Source organism: Macaca thibetana, chromosome 12, assembly GCF_024542745.1.
Source record: "Macaca thibetana thibetana isolate TM-01 chromosome 12, ASM2454274v1, whole genome shotgun sequence".
NCBI classification, from domain to species: Eukaryota; Metazoa; Chordata; class Mammalia; order Primates; family Cercopithecidae; genus Macaca; species Macaca thibetana.
Window position 1 is genome coordinate 23,462,880 of NC_065589.1, and position 19,459 is coordinate 23,482,338.

Below are 19,459 nucleotides of genomic sequence, written 5' to 3' on the forward strand. Positions count from 1 at the left end.
GGGGCCTTGGTACTGCAAGGGGTGAGGACTGTGGATCAAATAGTGATGGCTTTAAATGGGAGGGAATAAAGTCTGCAAAATTTCCCCAGATTATTTTGAAGAGCTCCTCTCCTCCCCACCCCTCCTATCCTACTTTCTACAGCCTGGTCTAGGGACAGGAAATCTGGAAGAAGAATCTTGGAGGAGGTCCCCAGAACTCAGCTCCCCAGTTAATGGCTGATGGAATTTGCACAACAGCTGGGCAAAGGTGAAAAGGCGGTGCCCTGCCCCAAATTCCTTATACCTTTGCTCCGCTTCATTGACACTCCCACCCTCTCCCCACCTTCTCCCCACCCCAGGCTTCACCCAAACTCTGACCTCTTACTTTCTACTTAACTCTGGTCCCGGGCAGCCAAGACAAAGCGAAAGGCAGGGCAGCATGAGCCGATCACCCCTCAATCCTAACCAACTCCAATCAGTGGGCTCCCAGGATGCCCTGGCTCCCCTGCCTCCACCTGTTCCCCAGAATCCCTCCACCCACTCTTGGGACCCTCTGTGTGGATCTCTGCCCTGGGGCCTCAGCTGTCTTCTAGCTCTGCAGGTAGGAGGCAGAGGTGCAGGAGTTGGTGCTGCCTGATGGTGTGTGTGGGGAAGTAGGTGTAGATGTGAAAGCCTCTGGAAGTATTGCAGGTATTTCCACTTCTCTGAAGACTGCCCTCCCCATTCCTCCACCTGCAGCATGTCTTGGTCATGGCTTCTCTGCTCTGTGTCTCCCACCTGCTCCTGCTTTGCAGTCTCTCCCCAGGAGGACTCTCTTACTCCCCTTCTCAGCTCCTGGCCTCCAGCTTCTTTTCATGTGGTGTGTCTACCATCCTGCAAACTTGGATGGGCAGCAGGTGAGAGGAACCTCCCTGGAGAGAGGGGGCAGAGTCCTGAAGGGTGGGAGAGGTTTGGGGGAGCCTTGTTGGCTGCCACATATTTCCAGACCTGCTGGGGCTGCTGTTCCTACAGGCTGCCTCTTGTCCAGGCTCCATCCTTAGAGTTCCTTATCTCTGCTCTGGTGCTGACCAGCCAGAAGCTACCTCTGGTCATCCAGACACCTGGAAACTGTGAGCACAGAACAAGGGCAAGGGGTAAGGGTGGGACTGGGTTATCATCTGAGCATGCAGGTGTAGGTGGGTGCAGGATTGAGATTGGGCAGTGGTAAGACTGTGAGGCACTGTAGGGGGCTTGGACCTGTGCCAGGAGTGTTACTGTAGAGCAATGGGTCTCCATCCCATTCATCTTTCTTTTCTCCATGCCCCAAACTTTTCCTAGCCTCCCTCATGATGCACCTGTGTAGGGGACCTAGCTGCCATGGCCTGCGGCACTGGAACACTTCTCTCCAGGAGGTGGGTGTCTAGAGGTGAGAAGGGATAAGGGTGGTGCCAGGCTTCGGGGAGCTCTTATTTCCATTATGCAGAGACTGAGATGCTCCTGGAAAGGAGTTGGGGGAGGAACCCATATCTAGAATTAGGAAGACCAGGCTGAGGCCAGTTTGATTGAACAGAATATTTTCTCTCCAACCTCTCCTCTCTTCTACCAGGTGTCCGGGGCAGTGGTGGTATCTGGGCTGCTGCAGGGCACGATGGGGCTGTTGGGGAGTCCTGGCCGCGTGTTCCCCCACTGTGGGCCCCTGGTGCTGGCTCCCAGCCTGGTTGTGGCAGGGCTTTCTGCCCACAGGGAGGTAGCCCAGTTCTGCTCCGCTCACTGGGGGTTGGCCTTGCTGTACGTGAGTCCTGAGAGGCATGGGATGGTGCCCAGTGGGGGTGTATGGGAAGACTAGGGGAGGGCAGAGCTGCTGGTCCTACCAGATTCAGCAGCGACTGGAATAGGGACATATTTTATATTTGGAATCCAAGACTTTCCCTTGATTCATCTGGTCTCCTTGACTTTCACACTGTTTTCTGCTGTCCCCTAAGGTGACTTCCTATTCCTTCCATGGGAGTTTCCTTCTCTGGGACCACCCCCCGCTTTTATGGTATTCTGCCTACCCCCACCTCATTTCCCATGCCTCAGGATACCCAATGCCTCTTGCTCCTAAAACCTTCTCTCTCTTAGGGTTATCCTGCTCATGGTGGTCTGTTCTCAGCACCTGGGCTCCAGCCAGTTTCATGTGTGCCCCTGGAGGCGAGCTTCAGCTTCATCAACTCACACTCCTCTCCCTGCCTTCCGGCTCCTCTCGGTATGTGTGGGTCTGGGCAGGGCAGTAGAGGTCAGAAGGGCTGGCCTGGAGTGCTCACTCCATCCCCTATCTTTTGGCTTCTGTCTAACCCTCCAAGGGTGGCTCAGAAGGTTCTGGGGGAGGAGTTCTTTCCTCAGTCTTGCTGCTCAGGTGCTGATCCCCGTGGCCTGTGTGTGGATCGTTTCTGCCTTTTTGGGGTTCAGTGTTATCCCCCAGGAACTGTCTGCCCCCACCAAGGCACCGTGGATTTGGCTGCCTCACCCAGGTAGGTTTTCTCCTAGTCCTCCATTCTCTTGTTCAAATAAAGGTATCTATTTATTTGAATTCAAAGAACTTAATGGATTTTATTTCTGAGTTAAATGCTGTGTTTTTTCAAAACATACAGGAGAGAGAAATTACCAGTCTGAGAGACAGACAATGCTAGCCCCTCACTGCAGGTGTTTTGTTGTTGTTGTTATTGTTTGTTTGAGACAGGGTCTCACTCTGTCACACAGGCTGGAGTGCATGGCGTGATCATGGCTCACTGCAGCCTCAACCTCCCAGGCTCAGGTGATCCTCCCACATAAGCCTCCAGAGTAGCTGGGACTACAGGTGTGTGTCACCATGCCGACTTTTGTTTGTTTTTTGTAGAGACAGGGTTTCAACATGTTGCCCAGGCTGGTCTCAGACTCCTGGGCTCAAGTGATCTGCTTGATTAAGTGCTGGGATTACAGGCATGAGCCACTGTGCCCCATCCCACTGCAGGTGTTTTTTTTGGGTCAGTGTTAGGAGACAGACATCTATTGTTTCTGTAACCCCCGATATTCACTACCAATACTCCTTACCCAATGAACACATTTATGTTACCAGCCCCTATGGGCATTTGACTTGGCAACCTATGCATAAAGATTGCTTTTGAGGCGTTGTATGTGAAATTTGCTCATTCTTCTATTTATTTATTTATTTATTTATTTATTTATTTATTTATTTAGACAGGGTCTTGCTGTGTCACCCAGGCTGAGAGCATTGATGCAAACATGGCTCACTGCAGCCTCAACCTCCTTGGCTCAGGTTATCCTTGTGCCTCAGCCCCACAGGTAGCTGGGATTACAGATGTGCGCCACTATGCCCGGCTAGTTTTTGTGTTGTTTTGTAGAGATGGGATTTCACCATGTTGTCCAGGCTGGTTTTTCTTTAATTTAATAAGGATCTGTTGAGTGCTGATTATGTGCTAGGCACATGGTAGGGGACATAGTGATGACCATGACAGACACAGCACTTACCTTCAGGGAGCTTATAGTCTATTGTGGAACATAGATACTAAAGAGTCACCCAAAGAAACCTAAAATTGTCACTGTGGGAACTGTAACCAAAGGGAGATACATTGTGTCCTAAGAGCTTATAATGAAGGCCAGGCACAGTGGCTCACACCTATAATCCCAGCATTTTGGGAGGCAGAAGCAGGAAGACTGCTTGAGGCAAGGATTTCGAGAGCAGCCTGGGTAACAAAGCAAGACTCCATCTCTACAAAACATAAAAAAATTATCTGGGCCTAGTGGCACATGCTTGTAGGCCTAGCTACTCAGGAGACTGAGGCAGGAGGATCCCTTGAGCTCAGGAGTTGGAGGCTGCAGTGTGCTATGATCGCACCACTGCATTCTAGCCCAGGCGACAGACTGAGACCTTGTTTATAAAAATAAAATAAAATAAAATGCCAGGCGCCATGGCTCACACCTGAAATTTCAGCACTGTGGGAAGCTGAGGTGGGAGGATTGCTTGAGCTCAGGAGTTAGAGACCAGCCTGGGCAACATAGTGAGACCTTGTCTCTATTAAAAGTAAAAAAAAAAAATAGCCTGATACAGTGGCACGCACCTTTAGTCCCAGCTACTTGGGAGGCTGAGGTGGGAGGATCGCTTGAGCCCAGGAGATTGAGGCTGCAGTGAGCTATGATTGCACCACTGCACTTCAGCCTGGGGAACAGAGCAAGGACCTGTCTTAAAACAAACAAATAAACCAAAAAACTTATAATAGGGAATTTGAATTTATCCAGGAGGTCAGTAAAGATATTCTTTTTTTTTTTTTTTTGAGATAGAGTTTCACTCTTGTCACCCAGGCTGGAGTGCAATGGTGTGATCTTGGCTCACCGCAACCTCCACTTTCCAGGTTCAAGTGATTCTCCTGCTTCTACTTCCCAAGTGGCTGGGATTACAGGCATGTACCACCATGCCCAGCTAATTTTGTATTTTTAGTAGAGATGGGGTTTCACCATGTTGGCCAGGCTGGTCACAAACTCCTGACTTCAGGTGATCCACCCGCCTCGGCCTCCCAAAGTGCTGGGGTTGCAGGCATAAGTCACCACGCCCAGCCTAAGTAAAGATATTCTTTAGGATGTGGCCACTGATTTGAGATGGAAGACATGAGTAGGAGCTAACTAGACAAAGGCAGGAGGGAAGAGCATTCTAGTTGCAGGATATGCATATGCAAAGGTCCTGTGGTGGCTGGGAGCACAGCATGTACAAAGGCCTACAACAAGGCCAGTGTGGTAGGAGTGAAGGAAGTGAGGCAGAGTGTGCTGGGAGATGAGGCTGCAGAGAGAGGGAAGGCCAGACCAAAGAGGACCTTGTAGACCATGGTAAAGGGATGGGTCTTTCTCCTTAGAGTTCAGTAGTTTTGTCCCAAGACATTATCTTCAAAGACATTGAGGCATCTAGGATTCTTGTGGCACAGGCTGTTGGAGGCAGGGGGTACTCCTGACTTGAGTCTGGCCCCAAAGTGGCTCCTTTTCCCTCCCCAGGTGAGTGGAATTGGCCTTTGCTGACGCCCAGAGCTCTGGCTGCAGGCATCTCCATGGCCTTGGCAGCCTCCACCAGTTCCCTGGGCTGCTATGCCCTGTGCGGCCGGCTGCTGCATTTGCCTCCCCCACCTCCACATGCCTGCAGTCGAGGGCTGAGCCTGGAGGGGCTGGGCAGTGTGCTGGCCGGACTGCTGGGAAGCCCCATGGGCACTGCATCCAGCTTCCCCAACGTGGGCAAAGTGGGTCTTATCCAGGTATGTGGACCTGGGATGGGGGTGGGGTGGGGTGGAGCTAGAGGGGAAGGAGAAGGAAGGAACTTACACCGATTGATTGCCAGGTGCGCCCAGCACCTCACATCAACTGTCTCACTTGGGGAGGTGCCTAAGATTAGACTTTGGGCTAAGAGAGTGGGGAAGTGAACGAATCACCATGGAACTCCTGTGCATGAGGCACAGTACCAAGGCTGGGGCAAAGAACCAGTCACATAAAGTTCTGCTCTCTTGGGGACTTCATAGAGGGAGACGCAGACAGTTGAAGGAAAAAAAGTATCTTTTTAAAAAAGTGGCCGGGCGCGGTGGCTCAAGCCTGTAATCCCAGCACTTTGGGAGGCCGAGACGGGTGGATCACGAGGTCAGGAGATCGAGACCATCCTGGCTAAAACGGTGAAACCCCGTCTCTACTAAAAAATACAAAAAACTAGCCGGGCGAGGTGGTGGGCGCCTGTAGTCCCAGCTACTTGGGAGGCTGAGCCAGGAGAATGGCGTGAACCCGGGAGGCGGAGCTTGCAGTGAGCTAAGATCTGGCCACTGCACTCCAGCCTGGGCAACAGAGTGAGACTCTGTCTCAAAAAAAAAAAAAAAAAAAAAAAAAAAAAAAAGTGGGCCAGGCATGGTGGCTCATGTTGTAATTCTAGCATGTGGGGAGGCTAAGGCAGGCGGATCACTTGAGGCTAGGAATTCAAGACCAGCCTGGCCAACATGGTAAAACCCTGTCTCTACTAAAAATAGCTGGGTGTGGTGGCGTGCACCTATAATCCCAGCTACTCGGGAGGCTGAGGCAGGAGAATCACTTGAGCATGGGAGGCAGAGGTTGCTGTGAGCCAAGACCACACCACTGTACTCCAGCCTGGGCAACAGAGCAAGACTCCATCTCAAAAAATAAAAAATTTTTTAAAAAGTGAAGAAAATTTCAGAAGGCGATAAGTGTTATATAAAAAAATCAGGATAGCGGGATGGAAAGGAGGCACATTTAGACTGGCCAGGGAGGCTTCTTGGAAGAGTAACATTTGAGCTGGGATCCAAATGATGAGAAGGAACCAGTAAGGCAAAGACCTGGGACAGTCCGAGGAAGTGGTTGTGTCTCCAGTGTCTTTTCTTCATGCAGGCTGGATCTCAGCAAGTGGCTCACTTAGTGGGGCTACTCTGCATGGGGCTTGGACTCTCCCCAAGGTTGGCTCAGCTCCTCACCACCATCCCGCTGCCTGTGGTTGGTGAGTGGATGTATCAACAGGGCTGGTATTGAACTGGTACTCCCCAGTATGGCCCGATCAGTTCTTTAGGATGGCACCTTTTCTTTTTTTTTTTTTTTTTTTTTTTTTTGAGACGCAGTCTTGCTCTGTCGCCCAAGCTGGAGTGCAGTGGTGCGATCCTGGCTCACTGCAAGCTCCACCTCCTGGGTTCACGCCATTCTCCTGCCCCAGCCTCCCGAGTAGCTGGGACTACAGGCGCCTGCCACTGCGCCCGGCTCATTTTTTTTGTATTTTTAGTAGAGACGGGGTTTCACCGTGGTCTCGATCTCCTGACCTTGTGATCCGCCCGCCTCGGCCTCCCAAAGTGCTGGGATTACAGGCGTGAGCCACCACGCCAGGCCGGCACCTTTTCTTTCTAAATAGCTTTCCTGGATGAATGGATGGATGGATGGATGGATGAATGGATGGATATGAGCATGTGTCAGTCTCAATTTCTCAGCCTAACATCTTGGTCTCTTGATTGGGCTTCTGGGCTTCCTGAAGAATCAGAAAACCTCAGACCGGGCATGGTGGCTCACACCTGTATCCCAGCATTTTGGGAGGCCCAGGCAGGCAGATCACTTGAGGTCAGGAGTTCGAGATCAGCCTGGTCAACATGACAAAACCCTGTCTCTAATAAAAATACAAAAATTAGCCAGGCATGCTGGCTCATGCCTGTAATCCCAGCTACTCAGGAGGCTGAGGCAGGAGAAATCGCTTGAATCCAGGAGTAGGAGGCGGAGGTTGCAGTGAGCCGAGATTGCACCATTGTACTCCAGCCTGGGTGACAGAGTGAGACTTGTTCTAAAAAAAATAATAATAAAAAAAATCAGTCTCTTGGGTTTTATTTTTTCCCCATTACAACCTGCTTGCCCTGCAATACTCCACACTATGTGAGCCCCCTTGATTCCTCCTGACCCCCTTGATTTCTTCTGTATGAGACAGGTGGGGTGCTGGGGGTGACCCAGGCTGTGGTTTTGTCTGCTGGATTCTCCAGCTTCTACCTGGCTGACATAGACTCTGGGCGAAATATCTTCATTGTGGGCTTCTCTATCTTCATGGCCTTGCTGCTGCCAAGATGGTTTCGGGAAGCCCCAGTCCTATTCAGCACAGGTAGGTGGAAGGGAAGGGGAGTTGCTCAGTAGCAGGAAAGCAAGGAGTTGAGGCTCAGGCTCCCCCGGCTCCTGGCCCCACAGCCTTCTCTGGGCTTTGGTGTAAATACTTCATTCATTTGTTTAATGGATATTTATTGAGCACTATGCTAGCCATTTGGGATACAAAGGTGCCTCCCTTTATTACAGCGTAGTAAAAGAGATGAGATGTGTAGGAAAATAACAAGAAAGGTTCAGATAAAGAGCTATGGTGCTCAGTGGCAAGAGAGATAGCTTCTGTTTGAGGTGATCCAGTAACAGAGCTGGTCTTGAAGGATGGTAAGTTTTAAACATCTTTGGTGAGAAGGTCATTCCTCATGAAGGAACCATCATTTATACAAAGACACAGAAGTGGGAAGTCTCAGGATATGTCCTGAGAGCAGTAAATTGCTTAATTTGTCCCACCCAGTTCTCAACTGGGTGATTTTGCCCCCATGGGGACATTTGGCAATGTCTGGAGACATTTTTGGCTGTTACACATGGAGGAAGAGGGAGTTGTTACTAGGGTTTAGTGCATAGAAAGATGCTGCTAAACATCCTACACTGTACAGGACATCCCCCCTGTACCACCACCCCCAACCAAGAATTATCTGGTCTAAGATGTCAGTAGGACTGAGGTTGAAAAACCCAGGATAGAGCATAGAGGGTAAAAACTGGGAGATGAGGTTGGGCTTAAATACTAAGCTTTCTAGAGAAAGGGAACCTGGAATAGTCAAAGCATATATGGAGGGTGTGTGGATGATCAGAACATAGGGTGTTGAGCAGGAATCCTGTGAGAAAGGCCTGGATTTGGAAAGTGGTTAGACAGGTGAGAGGGATGAAATGACAATTCAGAAAGATCTGTCCTTAGTCCAAGACTTAGGTTTAGGTCTGGGAGGGCAAGACTCCTGGGCTTGGATATAGGATCAGAGTTCCCTTCCTGCCTGGCCCCAACCCTTCATAGGCTGGAGCCCCTTGGATGTATTACTGCACTCACTGCTGACACAGCCCATCTTCCTGGCGGGACTCTCAGGCTTCCTACTAGAGAACACGATTCCTGGTAAGTTGAGGCCAGGCCCCAGCAGACTGGGGAGTGGCCAGGAAGCCATCCCTCCCTGGGATGGGCAATGGCCTGACAAACCTCTCTTTTGCAGGCACACAGCTTGAGCGAGGCCTAGGTCAAGGGCTACCATCTGTTTTCACTGCGCAAGAGGCTCGAATGCCTCAGAAGCCCAGGGAGAAGGCTGCTCAAGTGTACAGACTTCCTTTCCCCATCCAAAACCTGTGTCCCTGCATCCCCCAGCCTCTCCGCTGCCTCTGCCCACTGCCTGAAGACCCTGGGGATGAGGAAGGAGGCTCCTCTGAGCCAGAAGAGATGGCAGACTTGCTTCCTGGCTCAGGGGAGCCATGCCCTGAATCTAGCAGAGAAGGGTTTAGGTCCCAGAAATGACCGGTATGCCTACTTCTGCTCTGGTTAATTTAGCACTAACTCTCATCTGCTGGAGAATCAGCTCCCAAACTGTTCTTTCTCATAGGCAGAGGGTATGTGTGTGTATATTACATGGGCCCGCCTAGAGGTTCCATTTCCCAGTAGGTTGGGTTGCCTTTCCTTGTCTTAATTAGGCCTAACTATTCCAGAGCAGATGCCATGATTTAGCGGACCATGAATGAATGAGATTTTGCCTGTGTACTATCAACGCCACTTGAACCCCAGCATTCACTTTAATACTTATTGAGCATCTCCCATGTGCAAGGTCCTGGAACTACAGGGTTAAGACAGGGTCCATGCCCTCTCAAGGCGTTTACGGTTTAAAAAGACCTTTGTAATTACTAACGAAAATGCAAAGCAGAAAGCAGTCTGTAATAAAGATTAAAATAATGCTGTGGGAGCAAAGAGGAAGGGATAATGAATTCTGATTGGGGACAGTGGGAAAGGCTTTATGCAAGAAGCAATGAGGATGGCGTTGACAAATGAGGAGGATTTTTGGTTTTTCAGGTTCGAGGTCCAGCTTGAGCAAAGCCATGAGTTGTACAAAGTCCAAGATAGCTGAGGGGTTTCAAATTTCTCAGTAGTGAGGAGCATAAGTACGGGGATGATGGAGAAATGAGGCAGGAGAGGTAAAGGATGAGATCAGATTATGGGACTTATGCCTGGGAGACTCCTTCCTTCAACAACTCTAGTGCTGGTGGAGGACCTGAGAGAACTTACCTACGGAACTTCCATGCCTTATTTTGTTAAAAAGAGACTGGACAGGTAGGGGAGGGAAGAGAAGTGACTCAAGTTTGACAAATCCAAACCCGGGCTCCCCTTTCCTACGCCTGGCCCGCTGTTCCTTCTACTCGGCCAGCGTGACTCCAAGACGCGCCACTACCTCTCTACTAGCTGGCCGCCCGGCCTCTCCTCCAGTTACCCTGCCACTGCGGCGCTCCTCTCATCAGCGTCCCAGGCCCAGAAGCCCCACCCATGCCAGGCATAGGCCCCGCCCCTGTGTCCCAAGACCCTGCCTCCTCTTGTAGGGGGGGGAATCGGCCTCTTACTCTAGGCCTTTCGGTTTGCGCGAGCGGGCAAGAGAGCGTGCGTGCGGCGAGGAGGGTGGGCGGTCTCGCTGCCGCTGACGGTAGGTGGAATCGCACTCGAGTCCGGGCAGAAGCAAGCCAGCGAAGGGCTGCTCAGACGCTGCGGGTTGGGCCTGGCTTGGGCATTTTCTCCTTGGAGGGAGCGCGCGCTGCCGGGTACCAGGGCAGGCCTTCGGCGGGGGGGGGGGGGGGGGGGGGGGGCGGGGCGCGCGTGCGCAGTCCGCCGGCTGCGGCCCGGCGTGGATGGTGCGGCTCGAGTGAGGGTATTCCTTGGCCGCCTGTTTGGTGCGACGAAGCCTCCAGTGGCCGGCTTTGTTGCCTCTTGAAGGATCCCGAGCCGCGTCCCAGTGCAGCCAGTGCTGTAGAAATGGGAAGGCGGATGGTGAAGGCTCTTCTAGCTGGGGCGGGTGGAAGCGGGACGCCCGGCGGCTCCTGGAGTGGGGCTGTGATTATGGGACCTAGGGTTCGCATTCTCCCAGGGGGACCGGGCGGGGCCCAGCCGGGATGCTCTCTGGGCCCCTACTGCCCTCTGCAGGGCGTCGGAGGAACTGCCCAGAGGAGTCATTGCTGAGGAGCGGAACTCGATGCAGATAAAGGTTCTCAAGGGACCCCTCCACCGGGATGCCCCTCAGCGCCCCTCCACTCAAGAGAAATAAACCCGTAAATCTGGTTAATGTGAATGCTAAAGGCAGCCTTGAAGGAAAAAAGAAAAGGGTGAAATGTGGAGGCCTCGGACGCAGAACGGGACGCGTGTGGTGGGAGCAGGCAGCCGGGGTCTGGTGCACAATGTGTCAGGCCGCCTTTTTATAGGGTCGGTTACTGCTGGCCGCATTTTAAACTCCTCCCCCTTTACCCAACAAACAAACAAAACCCATCAATTTGAACTTCCGGGCTTTCCGAAGGAATGGGCTAGAATAGTAAATCCAATTTTGGCAACTGTTAGAGTACACTGGGGCGTGCCTATAAGGGAGATGAAAGGGTTTGGCGACTTTATTTGCGTTTGTGACCTTTGGCAATGTGGAGCTCTTGTCCAGCTAGGACTAGCTTAATCATTCCATGACCACTTCTGTCCCCATAAGAGCAGCATGTGGGAAATGTGACGGAAACACCATCCTCCAAACACAAGGCTTTGAGGATGCCGTAAAGAAAGATCACCATATATATGTATCTGTATGCATATCTATATATGTTATGTCACAAGTCACAAGGTCACACTTCAAAAACTAGGGGAAATGACTGTCTTAATCAGACTTAATAAGGAATTTCGTTATTTACATTCTAAATTTTTCCTTCCTGGTGCTTCTCTTCATTTTGTATTTGTAGACTGGAATAATGAAGGAAATTGTCATCTTTTTTTTCTCCCCCACAGGAAAAACAATCACATTCTCTGTCAAGCAGCCGTAGTTCTGATTGTCTACTAGGTTAAGCCTACTACTTTAGCTGCTGAGATAGAAAAGTTGTTTTGCAGGGGTTCCAGGCTGGGCATGGTGTCATTGGTGGCAGTGCACTGGAGTGGGAATGTGGAGGAAGAGTTAAATGGAAATTAATTCAGTCTTTACCTCTGTGATGTGCTCTGCCTTGTATTCATGATTTCCTAGTCATTCTGGTTCTTGTTGAAATGAAATTTAGGTCTTTTCTGTTGCTCCTGGACACAGGTTCTTAGCTCTTTTTTGTGTCATGGATCCCTTTGAGAGTTTGATGATAGCTGTAGACCTCTTTCCCCCTCCCCATGCATATATACATGTATGCATAACATTTTCTTACAATTCTAGAAGATTCACATGCATTGACTCTAGATTAAGAATCTCTGTTTTAGGGATTTAAAAAAAAATCCTGAGAGCTTCCTAAACTCTATTTTTAGATAATGATCAAACACTTTGAATTTCCTGGCCCTGACACTATGACTTATGATGTTTTATAAGACAAGAACTATTCCTTCTCTTCTAGTTCTGGGAAAGGATAGCAGTGACATATTTATTAGCAATGTGATAAAGGTGGAATAAGAAGGGTTTAGGTTTCCACATTATGCTATAGTATTAGAAAGCAGAAATACTAACAGCAACATGTTGAGGCTTAAACACTGTGGAAGAAAGATTTTCTGTCCTCTAGGAACATAATATGGGGGAAAAAAACCCTCAAGATTTTAAATATACTTTTAGTGGCCAAAGGTAGTAAAGTCAGTGATCAGCTGGGTGTATACTGGGAGAACGTAAATCCATGCCTTCTGTTTTATCAGGGAGGATTTTCATGAGATTTTAGTTGATACAGAGTGGTTTAGGTGGTACCCTTCTTAGGCCAGCATGACCCTGAGGCACTTTACTAAATGAGGACTTTTTTGCAGATGGAAGAACTGGAGCAAGGCCTGTTGATGCAGCCGTGGGCGTGGCTACAGCTTGCTGAGAACTCCCTCTTGGCCAAGGTTTTTATCAGCAAGCAGGGCTATGCCTTGTTAGTTTCAGATCTTCAACAGGTGTGGCATGAACAGGTGGACACTAGTGTGGTCAGCCAGCGAGCCAAGGTAAGTATGAAGAGAAGTACTGCTGTGAGGTGGTGGGGGATACCATTCTTTCCTAGTGAAGGTCGGGGATGTGAACATCAACCAGCTTGCTGGCCTGTAGATTCCCAAGGAAGGTTGAATTGGGTTGAGGCAATTCCAGTTAATGTCCTGTACTTCTGCCTGTAGCCCTGGAATCTTCCTGTGTGTGTTTGTGTGTGAGAGAGAGAGAGAAAGAGAGAGAAAAAGTTAGTTTCTCTACCCTATGCATGATAATGAATATATTATTTGATCTAGATAGACCTTTTTTTTTTGCCCAAGGCAGAATTTTGAAGTAGGCCAGTTGATCTTTGTGACTGTCTTCTTTTTGTTTTCTTCTTTCCCGTTGTGATGTTTTTATCTTCTGTCCCCTTCCTCTCATGTCTGTTGTCTTCATGTTAACCAGGGCTTTCCTTTGCTGTTACTTATGAGGGAATTATTTTCCTATTAGCACCCTTACTGTGTACCACTGCTGTCTCTTTAGGAGCTGAACAAGCGGCTCACTGCTCCTCCTGCGGCTTTCCTCTGTCATTTGGATAATCTGCTTCGCCCATTGTTGAAGGACGCTGCTCACCCTAGCGAAGCTACCTTCTCCTGTGATCATGTGGCAGATGCACTGATTTTACGGGTGCGGAGTGAGCTCTCTGGCCTCCCCTTCTATTGGAATTTCCACTGCATCCTAGCTAGTCCTTCCCTGGTAAGTGCAATTTGAATATGGGGTTTGGGGAGGGATGCCAGTTGCTTTGAGATGAAGCTTTAGGTGCTTTTATTTTTTTGCAAACTTTGTTTGAAATTCTCCAATCAGAAAACTTTCCTTGACTATACAGAAGACAAAAAGGATTCTTGACTGTTACATCCTTTCCTTGCAAAAGGAGCAGAGTATTGAGTGTCTTTTTGCATTAATTACTTTATTCAGCTTTTTTTTTTTTTTTTGAGACAGAGTCTCGCTCTGTTGCCCAGGCTGGAGTGCAGTGGCGTGATCTTGGCTCACTGCAAGCTCCCTCTTCCCGGGTTCACGCCGTTCTCCTGCCTCAGCCTCCCAAGTAGCTGGGACTACAGGCACCCGCCACCGGGCCCGGCTAATTTTTTGTATTTTTAGTAGAGATGGGGTTTCACCATTCACAGGATGGTCTCAATCTCCTGACCTTGTGATCCATCCGCCTTGGCTTCCCAGAGTACTGGGATTACCGGCATGAGCCATGTGCCCAGCCAATTTATTCAGCATTTTAAAAGCATCTACTATGGGCTGATTGTTGGTTATCCAGACCTGAAACAATATAGCCTCTTCCTGGAGTTCATAATCTAGTGAGTTCATAATCTAGTGAGAATAATTTCCAAACAGGAAATTATGATAAAGTATGATAGGTTCTTTGATTGAGGTAGACCCTGGATGGTTGAGGATTGGAGAAGACCTCTTTGAAGAGACTGTTACTGAGCTGAGTTTTGAAGATGAGTAGGATAAAATAAATAGAAAAGTCATTGTAGGTGAGAGGTGTAGAGATGTGTAAGGATGTGTAAGTGAGGGGCAAGTTCGGGAACTTCATGACTGCTGTGTAGATAGGAAGGAATGAGAAATGAGGGAGGCAGTGGCCAGATCTTGAAGGATTCTAATGAGTTTGGATTTTATCTCAAAGGCAACAGGATTCACTGAAAAACTTTAAACAGGAATTTTACATGATCCAATTCATGGTTTATCAAGAATATTCTGGCAACAGGGTAGAATATGTACCAGTGTTAGGTACCTTTCTAAACATGATCTCATCATTTAATCCTTGCAGCTGTCCTTCAGGATAAGTATTATTGTCCCTGTTTTTCAGAGTAGGATACTGAGATTGAAAGTAACTTGTCCAAGGCCATCAGCTTATGAATAAATGAGCTGGAATTTGAATCCCAGAATAGTCTGGTCCAAAGCCTCATTTTTAGAGAGTAAGGGGATAATATCCTCTACTAACTCATAGCTTTATGTTTCCCAAGAGATTTTATTAGAAATGAAGAGTGGACGTTAAAGACTAGTTTTCTGGAATAACAGACAGGGTTTCAGTCAGTAGCACTTAGGGGACAGGGTCTTCTTTGCGAAGCCTAAGAGTATAGATTTGTTAGCAGAGGGATCGGAAGACAAGAGGACATCATTTTTTTCTTCTTTAGTCTCCCACCGGGGATGTGATGCTTTGGCATCAATGGAAGACTGGATAGAAAGACTTTTTGAGAAACTGTTTGCTGATGTTTATTTTTGATTTGGAGCCCAGTAAAACTAGAACTGAGTGCTGAGAGAATTACTTATTCATTTATTAACTTCTAAGGCCTATCAACAGTGCTTAGCATATACTCACATTTGTTTATTTTAATTGAATTTCTTGTGAAATATTCCATCTTGCAAATAAATAAAATTTTAAAAATAAATTAAAAAATAAAATTAAAAGTTTTTTTTTTGTAGAGATGGGGGTCTCTCTGTGTTGACCAGGGTGGTCTCAAATTCCTCACCTCAAGCAATCCTCCTGCCTTGGTGTTACAAGCCTGGCCCCATCCCATATTTTATCTATTTCATTTAAAACATTTAAACTTTCTAAGTAACACCAGGGGGCAGTGTTTCCTCAATAATGTTTGTTCTGGGACCAAACCATTTGGGTGACCTTTGGGAATCCCTAGCAATAGCTAATCTCATTTTGTATTACATGGACCTAGAAATGCAGAATACGTAGTGTGATTGTGGAGGCAGTTCTCCTTGGAGGCTCATGGACTCTAATAGTTTCTTCTTTCAAAAGAATACAGTAAGGAACACTAGTATAATGATATTACAATTATATAATATCTATATTATAATATAGATTAGCATATAAATATATGTAATATATAATACATACTATGTTAACATGTTATGTTAATCTATATTAACATAATATATAATGATATAATGTAATATATATTATATAATATGTAATGATACAATATAACATGTAATATAGAATACAATATAATATAAAAGTATATAAAGAAAAACTAGCTATTCTAGGCAAATTCCTCTAATTGGGGAACTACATTAAAGGAAAGAGACATCAGTGTTTAGGGAGGGATGAGTCTTGGTTTGCCATAGGAAGAAATTAGATTTGAGCAATTGATGAACAATTGTGCTTCAAGTTAAAATAAAATACTTATCATTAAAAGAAGAATGCCCCCCTAGGGAAATGCCTGAACTTGAGAGAGCTTTATATGGAAAAAGAGCCAGTGGACACGGGTAAGGATGTAGGTGGATACTATTTCAGGCTTGTGTGTATGTCTGTAAGGTCACACAGTCATAGTTTTTGTTTGTAACTCATTCTTGTGATCGTTTTCATTTAATTTTTTTGAATGAGTAATTCTTTAAAAAGGCAAACATTTCAAACAGCATTTAAGTGTATACAGTGAAAAAATAGATCTTTCTACCCCTTTCCCTAGTCCCTCCTTTTCCTTTTCCAAAGCAACTACCAATATCAGCTACTTGTGAATTCTTAAAGCTATATGTGTATATACTGTATATATATCCTCATATAACCAAATATATATCTGTGTATATGTGTATTTTTTGACAAATAGTATCATGCTGTACACACTGTTTAGTACCTTCCTTTTTTCACTTAATTGTAGAACTTACCCACTGCTTCACTTGGCCAGCCTTAAAAAAAAGAACTTAGAGATTATTCATATCAACACATTCAGAGGACCTACCTTTGTGTTTTCTTTCTCTCTTTTTTTTGAGACGGAGTCTCGCTCTGTCGCCCAGGCTGGAGTGCAGTGGCACGATCTCGGCTCACTGCAAGCTCCGCCTCCCGGGTTCATGCCATTCTCCTGCCTCAGCCTCCAGAGTAGCTGGGACCACAGGCGCCCACCACCACGCCCGGCTAATTTTTTGTATTTTTAGTAGACACAGGGTTTCACTGTGTTAGCCAGGATGGTCTCGATCTCCTGACCTCGTGATCCACCCACCTCAGCCTCCCAAAGTGCTGGGATTACAGACGTGAGCCACCACACCCGGCCTGTGTTTTTAATGGCAACATAGCATTTAATTTCATGAATGTATCATATATTTAATTGATCTGCTATTAGTAGACACCTAAGCCTTTTGCCGTTATATACGGTAACTATCCTTGTATTTACTTTTTCTGCATGTAAATGTGTGAGTAAATTCCCCTAAGTGGAATAGCTGGGTCAAGGAATATTTGTATCTTTTAATCTTGCCACATAACATAATGCCAAATTGTCTTTCAGAGACGTTATGCAGCTTAACTCCTTCCAGTTGTACACGAAAGAGGAGAATGCCGGTTCCTCATACTTCTCCAGCATAACATACTCACATTAACAAGCTAATGGTTCCTAAGTCTGCAAGAGTATTATGGAATATGTTAGGTTTTGGGTCTCTGCTTGCTTGCTTGCTCTCTCTCTCTCCCCCTCTCCCCCTCCTTTTCTTTCTTTTTCTTTCGAGATGAAGTCTCATCATATTGCCCAGGTTGGTCTTGAATTCCTCAGCTCAAGCGATCCTCTCACACTGGCTTACCAAAGAGTTGGAATTATAGCATAAGCCTCCGTGCTTGGCCCCAGGTCTCTGTGTTCTAACACTGAGTCCATCTTCATTTATGACAGACTTCATCTCTTTCTGTTTCCTGTTGTCTGTTCTTTCTAATGTCTAATATAAATTTTGATATTCCACATTTTAGCTTTCAGATTTGTCATGTCTTTGGACATTTTTTGATTCCTAGGAGCCACATCCAAAGGTTTCTTTTCTTTTTTTTTTTTTTTTTTTGTGAGACGGAGTCTCGCTCTGTGGCCCAGGCTGGAGTGCAGTGGTGCGATCTTGTCTCACTGAAAGCTCCACCTCCTGGGTTCATGCCATTCTCCTGCCTCAGCCTCCCGAGTAGCTGGGACTACAGGTGCCTGCCACCATGCCCGGCTAATTTTTTGTATTTTTAGTAGAGACGGGGTTTCACCGTGTTAGCCAGGATGGTCTCGATCTGCTCGAGACCAGGTGGATGACCTCGTGATCCACCTGCCTCAGCCTTCCAAAGTGCTGGGATTACAGGCGTGAGGCACCGCACCCGGAGGTTTCTTAGTGGCAGAAAGAGATAGGTTTTAGAACCAGCAGACTTGAATTTGTAACTCAGCTCCACCACTTTGAGACTACTTGTATTAATTTGGATAAGTACTGAATTTTTATGATTCAGTTTCTTCATCTGTAAATAAATCAACCACAACCTTACTGTCGAGTCATGAGGATTAAATAAAGGCACATATGAAATATCACTTATGTTTAGCATTATAGTGGACCTGTGAGGGCAAATATTTCAACTCCATAACTTTTCGTTTTAAAAGAGATGCTGGGGCCAGGCACAGTGGCTCACTCCTGTAATCCCAACACTTTGGGAAGCCGAGACAGGCAGATCACCCGAGGTCAGGAGTTCGAGACCAGCCTGGCCAACATAGCGAAACCCCGTCTCTACTAAAAATACAAAAATTAGCCGGGCATGGTGGTGCATGCCTGTAATCTCAGCTACTCAGGAGGCTGAGGCAAGATAATTGCTTGAACCCAGGAGGTAGAGGTTGCAGTGAGCTGAGATTGTGCCATTGAACTCCATCCTGGCCAGAGGGAGACTCTGTCTTTAAATAAAAAATAAATAAATAAATAAATAAATAAAAGAGATGCTGGGGATGATGGCTCATGCCTGTAATCCCATCAGTTTGGGAGGCCAAGGCAGGAGGATTGCTTGAGACTAGCAGTTTGGGACCAGCCTGGGCAACATAGTGAAACCTGTATCTACAAGAAAATAAAAAAATAAAAAAAATAGCTGGGTGTGGTGGCATGTGCCTGTAGTCCTAGCTACTTGGAAGGCTGAAGTGGGAGAATCACTTGAGCCCAGGAGTTCAAGCCTGCAGTAAGCTGTGATTGCATTACTGTACTCCAGCCTTCACTGTATCTCCTGATATGATTCATCTTGATCTTTTTTGTTTATTTGTTTGTTTGTTTATGAGATGGGAGTCTTACTATGTTGCCCAGGCTGGTCTTGAACTCCTGGGCTTAAGTGATTCTCCCTCTTTAACCTGCAGAGTAGCTGGGATTACAGGTGTGTACCACCACATCCAGCTTGATTCATCTTGAGATGGAGACCTATCATTCTGCTCCCCTGCTCATGACTTATGAACACTTCTATGGAAAATCTGAAGACTTTGGAGAAAATTATGTATAGCTTTTCCTCTGAAAAAGATTAGCAACTCCTATTTTTATATCTATTACACTTCTTAACCTCCTTAACTGTTGTGAGCCCTTTGATGGCAGAGGCCTCATAGGGTCAGAGTACATATTAGGAACCCAGTAGATACCTGTTGAATTGACTGATGAACTGTATATCTTCATATATTGCTGTCTATCAATTACGGGGAGTGTCCTTGACATCCTAAAGCACTTCAAGATTTTTCCTTATAGTGTCTGTGGATTTGCTTTGAACTATTTACACATTATTATTATTATTATTATTATTATTATTATTATTATTGTTATTTGAGATGAAGTCTCTCTCTGTCACCCAAGCTGGAGTGCGGTGGCATGATCTTGGCTCACTGCAGCCTCTGCTTCTCAGGTTCAAGTGATTCTTGTGCCTCAGCCTCCCGAGTAGCTGGGACTATAGGTGCGTGCCACCATGTCTGGCTAATTTTTTTTTTTTTTTTTTTTGAGATGGAGTCTCGCTCTGTCCCCCAGGCTGGAGTGCAGTG

At 47.0% G+C, this 19,459-nt stretch overlaps 2 protein-coding genes across 5 annotated transcripts in view; both read left to right on the forward strand.

Annotated features, from left to right (window-relative positions):
• The first annotated feature begins 172 nt into the window (after positions 1-172).
• On the forward strand, positions 173-9,514 carry SLC23A3 (solute carrier family 23 member 3). Of its 4 annotated transcripts, none has more exons than XM_050752400.1 (12): positions 173-580; positions 811-875; positions 991-1,088; positions 1,297-1,370; positions 1,565-1,746; positions 2,080-2,203; positions 2,354-2,468; positions 4,978-5,231; positions 6,361-6,466; positions 7,430-7,597; positions 8,579-8,674; positions 8,769-9,514. In XM_050752400.1, the coding sequence occupies exons 1-12, from the start codon at positions 419-421 to the stop codon at positions 9,062-9,064; spliced, it is 1,740 nt and encodes a 579-aa protein (XP_050608357.1). In that variant the 5' UTR covers positions 173-418; the 3' UTR covers positions 9,065-9,514. The 4 variants fall into 4 exon arrangements, with proteins under 4 accessions (XP_050608357.1, XP_050608356.1, XP_050608358.1 ...); XM_050752399.1 differs by having other exon boundaries at positions 175-574; positions 712-875; XM_050752401.1 differs by having other exon boundaries at positions 489-669; positions 774-875.
• Positions 9,515-9,599: 85 nt separating this feature from the next.
• Positions 9,600-19,459, forward strand: part of NHEJ1 (non-homologous end joining factor 1) — an 87,983-nt gene continuing 78,123 nt past the window's right edge. The window contains exons 1-3 of the mRNA XM_050752449.1: positions 9,600-10,232; positions 12,533-12,709; positions 13,209-13,421. Coding sequence (XP_050608406.1) covers positions 12,533-12,709; positions 13,209-13,421 — 390 coding nt within the window. The 5' untranslated portion in view covers positions 9,600-10,232. The remainder of the gene's footprint in view (positions 10,233-12,532; positions 12,710-13,208; positions 13,422-19,459) is intronic.